Source organism: Erythrolamprus reginae, chromosome 1, assembly GCF_031021105.1.
Source record: "Erythrolamprus reginae isolate rEryReg1 chromosome 1, rEryReg1.hap1, whole genome shotgun sequence".
Taxonomy (NCBI): domain Eukaryota; kingdom Metazoa; phylum Chordata; class Lepidosauria; order Squamata; family Dipsadidae; genus Erythrolamprus; species Erythrolamprus reginae.
Window position 1 is genome coordinate 292,717,884 of NC_091950.1, and position 12,941 is coordinate 292,730,824.

The following is a 12,941-nucleotide window of genomic DNA, read 5'->3' on the forward strand; positions in this document are numbered from 1 at the left end:
CCAAATGTACTTGTCAATGATGCTCAGATTTGGGTTGGATTCCGATGGATGAAGAGATGCCACATCAGCTTGGACACCCTCCAGGTCACTCCTATCTGCTGAGGCAGTCCCCTCTGACCGACTCCGAGTAGGGGCCTTCTTGTCACAAGAAGACCAGCATAAATCTTGTCCAGTGTTTTGGCTCTGCAACTCCCATCCCACTGGGTGGCCCTGGAAACCTTATGTGGCCTGGGAGAGGACAATGAATGTGGACCGGGGGGACCGCTCCCTATGGGAGGAAGAGCCAGTTGTGGCAGGAGACACCTCTGAGGCTGAGGCTGCAAGCACTGAATACCAGCTCTTGTGTGAGCAACTTTTGTGCTTGCCTTTGCCTGCCTCTGCCATGTCTAAGGTAAAGTGCCTTTTCGGTTACCGTGATTGTTGCTACCAAAAGAGGGCAAACTGGCTTAAAATGGCCACCATGGCATTCAAAATGGCTGACACTTGAGTTCCTGTGAGACAAAATGGCCACCATGCCCACTAAAGTTGGATGGACACATTGCAGGAAAAATGGCTGCTGGCTAACAGAGCGGTCTCTGGCTGCAAAGATAGCCGCCTCTCCGCTGAGTATCCAAATGATGAGGCAGCCACTGTGGCCAGTGGTCACACAAGCACAACAGCTCCAGCAACAACTCCAGAGAACTGGAAGGAATCTGAGACAGCCAATGAAAGGAGCTGGGGAAAGGAAAGTGAGGCAAATCTCCAAGGCCAACTTGAAAAGAGACCCCACCCTGGGAACACAATGTCCCCCAACTTGAGGGGCAGCCAGTAGAGGGAACCAAAGCCCGCACCACGCTCAACGCAGCTACTGCAATGGCAAGCCAGTCAACTGGGGAAAACTCACAGTAGGTAAACTCTATGACCAATGGCAGTAAGGCTCAAAGGCTCAAAGAATGGGAGCAAGAAACACATGCATCCTGATCAGGCCAAGGGTTGAGTCAAAGAGGGGGAGTTGAGGCAGGAAGACAAAGATATACCATTTGTCAGGCTCAGTTCTCATTGGCTGAAGGGACGGTGTCCTCCCATTCTTGGAGGTTAGCTCCACCCACTATGAAGAATAGCCTTTTAAAAATTACTTCATTGTAACTTGAGTTTTCCAAAAAATGGAAAAAAATTAAAAAGTTGATCACTAAAAGTGTTAAAAACTAGAAAGATCTTCGGCAATTTTTTTTATTTTATTTTTTCAGAGGAGGAGGAGGAAGAGAAGGAAAAGGAAGAAGACCACTCCATAAAGAGATTTAAAGGCATCAAGATCCAAATTAAATACTCAATTTTTCAGACTCTGGGGCTAGGAAAAAATAACTGGGGAAGTCAGACTTTCTTTTCCTCAGGACCTGTCCTTCAGGATGGTAAAGCAAATGACGCTCACTGAACCCACATAAAATCCAAAGAGCCATTAGTCCAACTATTTGTCTATAGCAATTATGTAAATGGGAATCAGTGAGGAAATTATCTCAGAAATTCTGAGATTCTCAGCATTTCTGTCTGTTCGGAATGTATTTGAAGCTTTCGTGAATGATATTTGCTGCAAAGGAGTGCTCCTTCGTCCTCGGATGTGGCGAGATTTGCTAGTAGGACTGCTGGGACAAGGAACACTTTTGCAAAATGCATAGCAGCTATTTCCTTTCCTGAGCTGGTGAGGTTCAGCCATGGTTCTCTACCATATCTTACAATATATCCCTCTTAACTACCGCAATATCCTCTATATGAGGGTACCCTTGATAAGCATCTGAAAGATGCAGCTAATAGATATAAGATACAGGGACCATACTGACAGATCTCTGCCCAATATCTATGGACTGTTGGGGTGAAAGGGTGGGCCGGCATCTACAAAAAATGAAATACGAAATGAATGAATGGGTAGTCTTGTACGGAAACAACTGAAGTGCTGCCAATTGCTTACAAGGCACAACTTTGAACATTGGAAATAACCTTTCAAGTTCTAAGTAGCTTAGGGTCTGATTATAAGCGACCCTATCTTCTCTTAAAAACCTTTAAGGCCCTTCCAGAACACAGACAGCTATAGCAAATGACATTTTATCAAAACAGCAAAAACTCTTCCCCATACCTACTTGTTACAACGCAAAAGAAAAGAGAATGATTGTACTTTGCCACATCGTTTTTCAACTATCCCACCCAATAGTCACCCATATTTTAAAAATGAACCCAGTTGTCAGAAGTTGTGTTATTGGTATGCACGAGAAAGCTTACTTCTGCTTTCTTGTGTTTGATCTGGTCCTTTGCTGGATTTGACAAGAGTGGAGTAGTTCATAGTCCAGGTACTCTAAAAACTAGGTTTGTAACAGTGCTAAATTGTCTTGATCACAGTAATCCTTGACTTATGACCACTTATTTGAAGAACATTCAAAGTTAAAACAGCACTGAAGAAAGTAACTTATGACCAGTTCTTGTGCTTACATTCACTGCAGAACCCTCATAGTCATGGAGTCAAAATTTGGACATTTGGCAATTAGTATGTATTAACAACAATTGCAGCAACCTGGGATCTCATAAACCGCATTTGTAGAAAATGGGAAATCTCACCGCAGCCAACTCACCGTGGGATGACTCGCTGGAGGACAAATTCAACAATTTAATCATTTAAAATAACTTTTTATTTTTTATCACTCACATTTCATTTTGTCCCTCCTTTTGCATTCTTTACTCAATGATTCTATTCCATCAATTCTTCAATATTAGTGTAACTCTTGTCCCCTAGCAAGTTGCCCTGTGGAGAATTGGCCATGGCAATTGTCCCACAGCAAGTTGACCTCATCGAGTTATCCTATACCCCAAGTCAGCCTCCAATGAGCTAACTCAATGGGGAAAGCTGGATTCACTTAACCACATGGACTCACCTAATGACTGCCTCGCTTAATGACATAGGTTCTGGTTCCAATTATGGTAGTACATTGAGGACTACAGTAGTACCTCTAGATACGAGCTGCTCCACATGCGAGTATTGCAAGATATGAGCCACGAGGGGAGAGAAATTTCTGTTCCAGACCCGAGCTCAAACTCAGGATCCGAGCCGAGCGTCCACTAGGTGGCGCAAGAATCCTTGCTTTTGGTTATCTCGGAGGGGAAAAACAAAGTCTAAAGCCATTTGTCCCAGATACGAGTTGTTCTACATACAAGCTCCCTTCTGGAATGAATTAAACTCGTATCTAGAGGTACTACTGTATATGCTTTTTAAAAACCTGAGCATTATAGAACCTAGAATCATGCATCTAAGTTTTACAGTACACCAAGGTTTACAACCTAATAAATTTATGTACTAATCCAGTGATGGCGAACTTTGTTTTCCTCAGGTGCCAAGTGTGTGAGTGTGCTATCACACATGTGCAAGTGCCCACATCCATCATTCAATGCCTGGGGTTGGCAAAAATGGCTTCTCCTGCCCTCAACCTCTGGTGGGCCTGATAGGCCCATTTTTCACCCACCCCAGGTTCCAGAGGCTTCTCTGGAGCCTGTAGAGAGCAAAATTGCCCTCCCACATCCCTCTGGACTCCGGAAGCCAAAAATGCCATCCCAGAACCTCTGGGTGAGCCGAAAATCAGCTGGCCAGCATGCACATGCACATTGGAGCTGAGCTAGGTAACGGCTCATGTGCCAGCAGACATGGCTCCGTGTGCCACCTAATAGAGCCAGGGTGGCGCAGCAGGTAGAGTGCTATGCAGCAGGCCACTGAAGCTGACTAGATCTGTAGGTCAGCAGTTCAAACCTCATCACCGGCTCAAGGTTGACTCAGCCTTCCATCCTTCCCAGGTGGGTAAAATGAGGACCCGGATTGTGGAGGCAATATGCTGGCTCTGTTTAAAAAAAGTGCTATTGCTAACATGTTGTAAGCCGTCCTGAGTCTAAGGAGAAAGGCGGCATAAAAATCAAAATAAAATAAATAAAAATAAATAAATAGGTTCGCCATCACTGTATTAGGCTAAGCCAAAACCAAACTATATTTTGTCTCAATCTGCCATATGATTTAATTTCTGCTCTCTTTTCAATAAGTTGCAGGACCGTCTTCTGCCTCATACATCCTAGTTTGTGTGACCGTCTTCTGCCTCATACATCCCAGCGACCTATCAGGGCCCACAGAGTTGGCCTTCTCCGGGTCCTGTCAGCCAACCAATGTCGCCTGGCTAGGCAACGGGGAAGGGTGCTTCCGGTCCTCTGGAACCAACTTCCCCTGGAGAGTCGAATGGCCCCCACCTTCATGTCCTTTTGAAAGGCCTTAAAACATAGCTCTGCCAGCAGGCCTGGGGCCGTTGAGCATTATATTCTGCTCTGTCCAGTTGCTATGTATGAATGTTTAATATTGGGGTTTTAAATTGTACTTTTATAGTTGTATTTTATTATTGTGTCTTTTTATTGTTGTATGCTGCCCTGAGTCCACTTAGAGAAGGGCAGCCCATAAATTTAAGTAAGTAAGTAAGTAAGTAAGTAAGTAAGGAAGGAAGGAAGGAAGGAAGGAAGGAAGGAAGGAAGGAAGGAAGGAAGGAAGGAAGGAAGGAAGGAAGGAAGGAAGGAAGGAAGGAAGGAATAAGGACGGAAGGAAGGAAGGAAATAAGGACGGAAGGAAGGAAGGAAATAAGGAAGGAAGGAAGGAAGGAAGGAAGGAAGGAAATAAGGAAGGAAGGAAGGAAGTACATACATACATAAATTGGATTTTTTTCCCCTCATGGGCCTCTCAGATTTCATTTGGTATATAGTTTTCCTTGGATTAGGAAAGTGTCATGTATTACATTTATTAATCTGTATATTTATTCAGATATACTTACATGAATTGGAAGGCTTTTATTTTATTAAAGAGAAGGGTATTTGGAAAATAAAAATATGAATCTGCATATCAAAGGCTAATTGGCCCTTGCAATGCTAAAGTATTTCAGAGGAAGGAAACAAGATTCCTGCCGTCACAAAATTAGTCAATAAGACCATTGACACAATGGTCAATAAGACCATTGACAAGGCACAAGGGATTTAATACAACTGTCAACCTTTCAGTTCTTTTGGGTATATGTGAAACCAGCAAAAAGAGAACACAAGTGTGAAGGAAGGTGAAAGGGAGAGAGGTCTTATTGACTTCACTGAAAATTCCAGAATGCTGCACTTTTGTTAGGGTTGGTCACACAGGGAGCCAGAAGTTTAGACTTGGCATTTGGCATTTTTATCCACCCATCATTGGAGTCCTTCTCAAGGACCTGATATAGGCCAGGTTATTATTATTATGATTATTCCACATTTTGAAATCTAATAGAAGCAACCAGATTTCTATAGATTTTTAAAATCAGTTATTATTCATCTCCTATACTATGAACAAGATATGGATTATTCAGTGATTCAACCAATAGTTTAATGCACTGGTTCCCAACCTTTTTTTGCCCATATCCCACCTAAGCATCTCTAAAATCCTGATTCCCCCCTGCCATGAAATATAATTACTATTTAAAAAGTGAACTCCTACTCACATGGAGGAAGCCTAAAATGCCATTAACTTGGTTTAAACAAGGTTCCAATTGCCCCATTAAAAATAAAAATCTGCCCTATTTTGGGAACCACTGGTTTAATGAAACAGAAATGGCCTTGCATGCTTTGTCAATTATTTTTGTTTGCAACTAAATGGAGGAAGTGTGTCCCTCTTGTGCCTATTAGACTTTTCAATGGTATTCAGTAGCATTGATCATACTATTCTCCTGGACTACTTGCAGGAACTGGGGAAACTTTTTATGGTGGTTCTGTTCCCACATTACTGGGCCTTTTCGGAAGTCAGGGCCTGCACCCAAGCTGCAGAAACGCCAATAAAGGTTCTCCAGGACTCCAGGATCTTCCCCATTTTCTTTTAACATCTTTTGATGGGGTGTAAATGAAAGAGGTGGTGAATCAGCATTGGTGGGGGTAGTCATCAGTATACATTGCCACCCTAGCCCAAGCCCTAAAGATCTTGAATTAGATCCTGGAGGCTGTGAGGACGATCTGGATGGGGGTTTCACCTAGACCAGTGATTCTGAACCTTTCTAGTGCCACGACCCCTTAATACAGTTTATTATGTTGTGCTGACCCCCAACCATAAGTCTAGTGCCAATTCTCCCAACAGAGCTTTAAGCTGATTGGCAGGAATGTCAGAGGGACACCCCCCACTGTAAACACCTGATTGGTACCAAGCCGCCAGAATAGAACTTTAGTTCTATTCTGGTCTGGTCTTAGGAAATCCCTGTGAAACAGTCATTTGATTCCCAAAGGGGTCCCGACCCTCAGATTGAGAATCAATTCCCCCCCAGAGATTAGAACTGTCCCCATCCTTCTTGTCTTTCATAAACTACTCAAGACCCATCTATACCACCAGGCATGGGGGAGTTGAGACACCTTTCCCCCAGGCTCTTTATATTTTATTTGGTATGTATGTGTTGTTTGGTTTTTAAATGTGATAGGGTTTTATATGCTTATTTTTTAATATTAGATTTGTTTCGCTATAATATTGTTTTTTATTATTGTTGTGAGCCGCCCCGAGTCTTCGAAGAGGGGAGGCATACAAATCTAATAAATTATTATTATTATTATTATTATTATTATTATTATTATTATTATTAGACTCTTCACATCTGTTTACATAGCAAATATTTATTTATTTTATTTATTAGATTTGTATGCTGCCCCTCTCCATAGAGGTCAGAGTTATCAGGACAACCTATTGTGACTCTTCTTGGGCCAAGATGCCTGATAATCCATGCCTTGATCACCACATGATGGTAGGAGGATTATAGCAATCCTTACAACAGAGTTATGCTCTATGTCTTCTACATTAGTTACAGCTGGTATAAAATGCAGCAGGTAGATTTCCGATGGGAAGTCACCACACAGGTTACCAGAAGGGTTTCAAAGCTCTCTTCAAAATGCTGTCCCCTAAAAGGTTCTTCACTTTTGAGCTCTGGGTTTTTAAAGACGATGCTTAATTAGAATTGAACCTTCCTATGCAGTCCAATCACCAACAGTGGATCTGATGTAGACACACACACCCTTCTCCAGAGATATGTGGACACCAACCAGGAACCTCCTTCCACCCAAAGAATGGATGACCCCTCCAAACCTGCTGGCATTTAGTAAACAGACTAAAATACATTAATTGCAGCATGCGCTGAGCCAGTTGATTCGACTAGTCTAAGGACAACTATGATGGCTATTACCGATTTTGAATGATATCATTTTAACAGCTTTTTTTTTTAACAACTGAGTTTTTATTTTTGTGTTTTTCTTTTGCTCTTAATTTTGTTGCACCCCACCCAGAATCTATTAGGATGGGTTATACATATTGATAAAAAATAAATAAATATGCACTGATCCCAGGACTGCATGCAACAGATACATAGGTGACATGACGAAAAAAATCCACTAAAAAGTGGAAGGGGAAAAAAGCGACAGCATCTATGTATGTCTGATGAAAGGCAGCAACACATTTTAGGAGAAATGGGGGGATGGGGAATCCTACAGTAAAGCTTAAGAGATACTAAAACCTCTTGAAAAGTGTTTTGGGTTCAAAAATAGACTAGCAATATCAGTATCGATATAATCAAATAAACTCCAGAATCAATCTCCTCAAAGCAAAGCCATGTGCTTTGCAGTGAGATGCATAATAAATAGAATCCTACAGTTAAATAAATATTATTTCCCTTAAGTAACTGTAAACATATCTACTCAGCTATCGACCCAAGGAGCAGACATTACAGCTCCTAGCAGCATTTCCTATTCCCCAAATTAAACCCTGCATAGTAATATAGTAACATTGATAGCTTTTGAGAATGTTTTAGAAACTTGCCTACACGGTGGACAAAAGAACTAAAAACAAAATACAGGTAGCCTTCGACTTACGATCACAATTGAGCCCAAAACTTCTGTTACTAAGTGAGACATTGGTTAAGTGAAATTTGCACAGTTGCAGCCGCTAAGCAGTCATGGGTTTCACTTACCTTTACTACCGGTTTGGAGATGTGGTTCTGCACGTGTGCAGATCATCTGTAATGACATCCAAGTGGCTGGGTGGAGCCCCCCGCCATCGCCAGTTCACCCAAACCGGTAGCAACCCACCACTGTGTTAAGTTAGTAACGCAGCTGTTAGCTGAATCTGGTTTCCCCATTGAATTTGCTTGTCAGAAGGCTGCAAAAGCTGATCACATGACCACATGACACTACAACCGTCATAGGCTTGAGTCAGTTGCCAAACACCTGAATTTTGATCAAAGCACTATGGGGATGTTGCAACCATCATAACTGGGGGGGGGGGAGACGTCGTAAGCCACTTTTTTCAATGTTTAGTGACCTTTCAGATGTTTGAAGCATCACTAAACAAAGTGTAGCAAGTCGAGAACTACCTGTATTTTACATAAACAGTGGTACCTCTACTTACGAACTTAATTCGTTTCGTGATCAGGTACTTAAGTAGAAAACTTTGTAAGAAGAAGCAATTTTTCCCATAGGAATCAATGTAAAAACAAATAATGGTTGTGATTGGGGAAACCACAGGGAAGGTGGAGGCCCTGTTTCCTCCCAGGAGATTCCTAGAGAGGCCCCACAAAGGCTTCTCCCCACTTTTTCCGGCCCTGTTTCCTTGCAGAAGATTCCTAGAGAGGCCCCACAGAGGCTTCTCCCTGGCTTTTCTGGTTACAGTTTTGGATGCTTGGGTTTGTAAGTGGAAAATGGTTCTTGAGAGGAGGCAAAAAAATCTTAAACATCCAATTCTTATCTAGAAAAGTTCGTAAGTAGAGGCGTTTGTAGGTAGAGGTACCACTGTACAATTGTTACACTACAACCCAATATATAGTATATGTTTCCAATATGCATCTAGCAAAACCTGATTTGTCCAGCTGATTGGCCCCGAACAAAAATCTTGCTATGATTATAATCAATAGGTGTTGCATGGAAAGACATTCATAGACTGGAGTGCTATCAGTGGGAAGATGAAGCCTATTGCGAGATGTTACTAAGTAAGAGAGGCTCCTTGTGTAATTGGAAAGGCAAGGCAGATCTCCTAGGCAGAAATTAATGAATGCAATCATACACCTCAATGAAAGAAAGTAAAAAATTGACAACTGCTCTTGGGTAGACTGCTTCTCTTTTCCGATAGCCAACGAGAATCAAGTCTGCTTCAATATGCCCAACCCATTCTTCATCCTCATATCCATTTGATCTTGCAATATTTTTGGTATAATCATCATATCCTAGTCTGAATAATCACAGCAGCAGAATTGATACAAAGGAACAAGCCAAGGAGGATGCATTTTCACCTTTGAAAATGCAAGGCTACATTTAAAAATTAAAAAAAAAATACATTTGATCAGAGAGGACCAATAAAGGATTGATTTCAATGCAAAACCAAATGTTATTTTTTTTTCTTTTGCAAAATGTTTCTTCGAGACTACTTATTTGAAGAATCTCTTTTACCACCTGTGCAAGGGGTCCACCTGGCACATCCATGGCGGAAAGACGTTACCGTTCCTCATTGCGATGATTTCCTGGGGGAGGGGACAGGAAGTCCACTGAGGAGAAGGTTAGAACATCCAAATGAGATTTTCTTGACCTTTCCCAACGTCATTTTGGGAAGTTCTGCGTATTTATTTTTTTTAACGTGAATCCTCATTCCCACCCCTCATTACCTTCCTTGTCATCTTTTCAATTCCATAGTGACCGTTACTAAAACTGGATTTCCTAGGATCCATGGGGACTCTTTCCTATGATGGGGAAAAGATGAAATGGTCCAAAGAACAGGTGAAGGTAGCGTTGCGCGGAACGGCCTCTTCCCAACCAACGAGGGGCTCTTTGAAACCTAAGTCAGTTTGCCTGAGCCCCAAGACGTATTGATGCTTCTGACATAAAATGGCGCAGGGCGTTTTACATACGTCATTTGCATGGTTCATGATCTGTGCTGTCATCCATATCCACGTCAGAATCAAAGAGGGAGTGTCCTGTGTAATCAGTATCAGGCGTTCGGGAAAAACTGTTTTCAGGTCCTTCGTCATCAAAGGTTTCTGTCCTTGAATAAAAGCTGAAGTCCAGCAGCGGGTGACTTTTGCTTGCTTCGCTGCTTTCTTCTGATTCGTACGGCGTGTTGTCTTCCTCATGATGCCACTCCGGCCAGAATTTCCTTCTTATTCTCTCACAGTACATAGCCAGGTTAATCAATTCCCCTGGGAAAAGACCAAGAGAGGATAAAGAATATGGTTACCACACTGTGAATCTTCAAACTAGAATAAAGATAGTCCTTAACTTACAACAGTTTGTTTAATGGCCGCTCAACATTATAACAGCGCTGGGGAAAAAAGTGACTTATGATGATTTTTCACACTTATGACCGTGGCAGCATCCCACCATGGGTATATGATTTATATTTGGATGCCTGACAACTGGTTCATATTTATTTCTTTATTTACTTACTTACTTACTGTCAACCTGCACTTCCTGCTACTGCATTCTTTGCTTGGTTGTCATAGAGACGGGGAGGGGTAGATATCAAGGGAGGGTTGGGAAGTGTGCGGGAGGAGAAAAGTTTTGTTAGCATAAGTTTCGTTTTCCCTGGTGTCAGCGGAGACTGTTAGACGGGCAAATTCCTGAGAAGCCCGGGAGGAGCATCTTGGACCACCTGATGCGTCTGGACAATGGAGATTGGGCGGATACCCAACAGGGGGGTGGAGAAAGGGGTTTTAGTATGTGGGGTATGCTCCATTTTCTTCAGACTTTGCTTTGCTTTCGATGCTTCAAGTTCTGATTTTGATAAATTCACTTTGAACCTTAAATGAAAGGACTCTGAGTTTTATTTGTCTGAATTCTGACTGGCAGCCTTGATACTTACTTACTTACTTACTTACTTACTTACTTACTTACTTACTTACTTACTTACTTACTTACTTACTTACTTACTTACTTACCTACCTACCTACCTACCTACCTACCTACTTACTTACTTAGATTTCTAGGCCACCCTTCTCCAGGATCAGGTGGGACCAGGTGATCCCCTTTGGAGAGCAAAGTCAATGGGAAAGCCAGATTCACTGAAGAGCTGTATTACTAACTGAACAACTGCAGTGGTTCACTTAACAAATGTAGTAAGAAAAGTTGTAAAACTCATTTAATGAATTTCTCACTTAGCAATGTAAGTTTTGGGCTCAATTGTGGTCCTATGTTGAGACTACCTATATTTACATCAGCGATCCCCAAACTATGGCCCATGAGCCACGTGCAGGCCGCTGAGGCCATTTATCCAGGCCGCGGGTGAGTGTCAGGAGCACAGGATGCGTCTGCATCCTGTGCTCCTGGCCAGTGTTCCCTCTAAAGCACACGCAAAAACAACCCCCCGTGCAGCCTTTTCCAAGGCCGCGCAAAGGAGCCGGGTGTTGGAGTTGGGGTCAGGCAGCGACAAGGAAAGTGCGGAGGCCGGTGAAAGTTTTTCTTATTTTGAATGTTTGCCTCTGCCTCCACTCAGGGAGCCATCGTGGTCGCCGTGCCTTTTCCTCTCCCTCAGCTCGACCACAGTGGCTCCCTGAGTGGAGGCAGAGGTGACAGCAATACTCTCTGCACTTTCTACAGCCGCCTGGGTCGGCGATGCCTCAGGAGCAGGTGAGAGAGGCAGCGCAGGTGCCCACCACTGACAGAGAGAGATAGAGAAGAAAGGAAGAGAGAGAAAGAGAGAACAAGAGAGAGACAGAAAGCGAGAGAGAGAACAACAGACAGAGCAAGAGACAGGGAGCAAGAGAGAAAGAAAGAGAAGGAGAGAGAAAATGAGAAAAAGAGAGAGAGAGAGCAAGAGAGAGAGAGAGAGCAAGGGAGAGAAAGAAAGCAAGAGAGAGAGAGAGAAATAGAGCAAGCGAGAGAGAGAGAGAGAAAGAAAACAAGAGAGTGAAAGAGAGAGAGAGAGAAAGGGAGAGAATTTTTTTGCTAATTTCTTTTGGCTAAACGTTTTTAAAAAATTTCTCTCAACATACATTCAAACAATACAGTGCACCATCTAATTTTCCATGAACAAAATGCGGTATTTTGTTAGTAACTAATATCAATCATAAAAGTTTTTGCAAAAGTTTTTTTTCCTAATGTTGTCATCCAGGTACATATTTTTCTTTTAATTAAATTCCCTCCTTAATGTTCCTTTAAAAAGTACAACACCAATTATATTTCTAACATATTAACCATTATGCCAAAGTGCCTCCTTCTTTCTTTATACATTTTTCTATAAACCAAGAAAACCTTGTATAGCCAATCAGATGTTAACAAAAGAAAATTAAAAACAAAACATAAACATATATGAATTTCAGACTTCTTCCCCCCTCTAAATAGTACATTCCCATTTTGTTTTTTACTTTAAAATAAGTTATGTGCAGTGTGCATAGGGATTTGTTCATAGTTTTTTTTATATAGTCCGGCCCTCCAACAGTCCGAGGGACAGTGAACTGGCCTCCAGTGTAAAAAGTTTGGGGACCCCTGATTTACATTCTCAAAGAGTAAGAGAATATGTTAGTAATATATTTGAACCACCAGATGGCAGCATTGTTTAAAAATTCCATCAGAGAGAGAGAAAGAGAGAGAGATCCTCCATTGTCAATTCTTCTTCAGAATGTCTAAGTCCATGAGCGAAAAAGAGAAAGAAAGCAGAGGAGAACAAAGAAATAGCTACAGAAATTTCTCTCAAAACAGCAGGATGCTTTGCAAACGAATAGCATTTATGCATTGCTTGTCACAACTGTCTTATTGCCATGACCCCAAAATTACAGCTTTAGTTTTATGCATAATTATTTGGTTTGCTCAGGGGGAGGAAATGTAGCATGAGCATCTATGGTGGAAGGCCATGGGCAATGAGTACTTCCCTCCCACTCCTAATAAGCCATAAATCCCAAATGTCCCTCTTTTCATTTTTAAAAAGAGCTACT

The 12,941-nt window shown here is 42.1% G+C and overlaps 1 protein-coding gene across 3 annotated transcripts in view; it reads right to left on the reverse strand.

The window, feature by feature from the left end:
- Nucleotides 1–9,453: 9,453 nt before the first annotated feature.
- The window catches only part of FAXC (failed axon connections homolog, metaxin like GST domain containing), a 37,510-nt gene continuing 34,022 nt past the window's right edge, over nt 9,454–12,941 (reverse strand). For all 3 annotated transcript variants that reach the window (XM_070739352.1, XM_070739334.1, XM_070739343.1), the window contains exon 6: nt 9,454–10,211. In XM_070739352.1, coding sequence (XP_070595453.1) covers nt 9,925–10,211 — 287 coding nt within the window. In that variant the 3' untranslated portion in view covers nt 9,454–9,924. The remainder of the gene's footprint in view (nt 10,212–12,941) is intronic.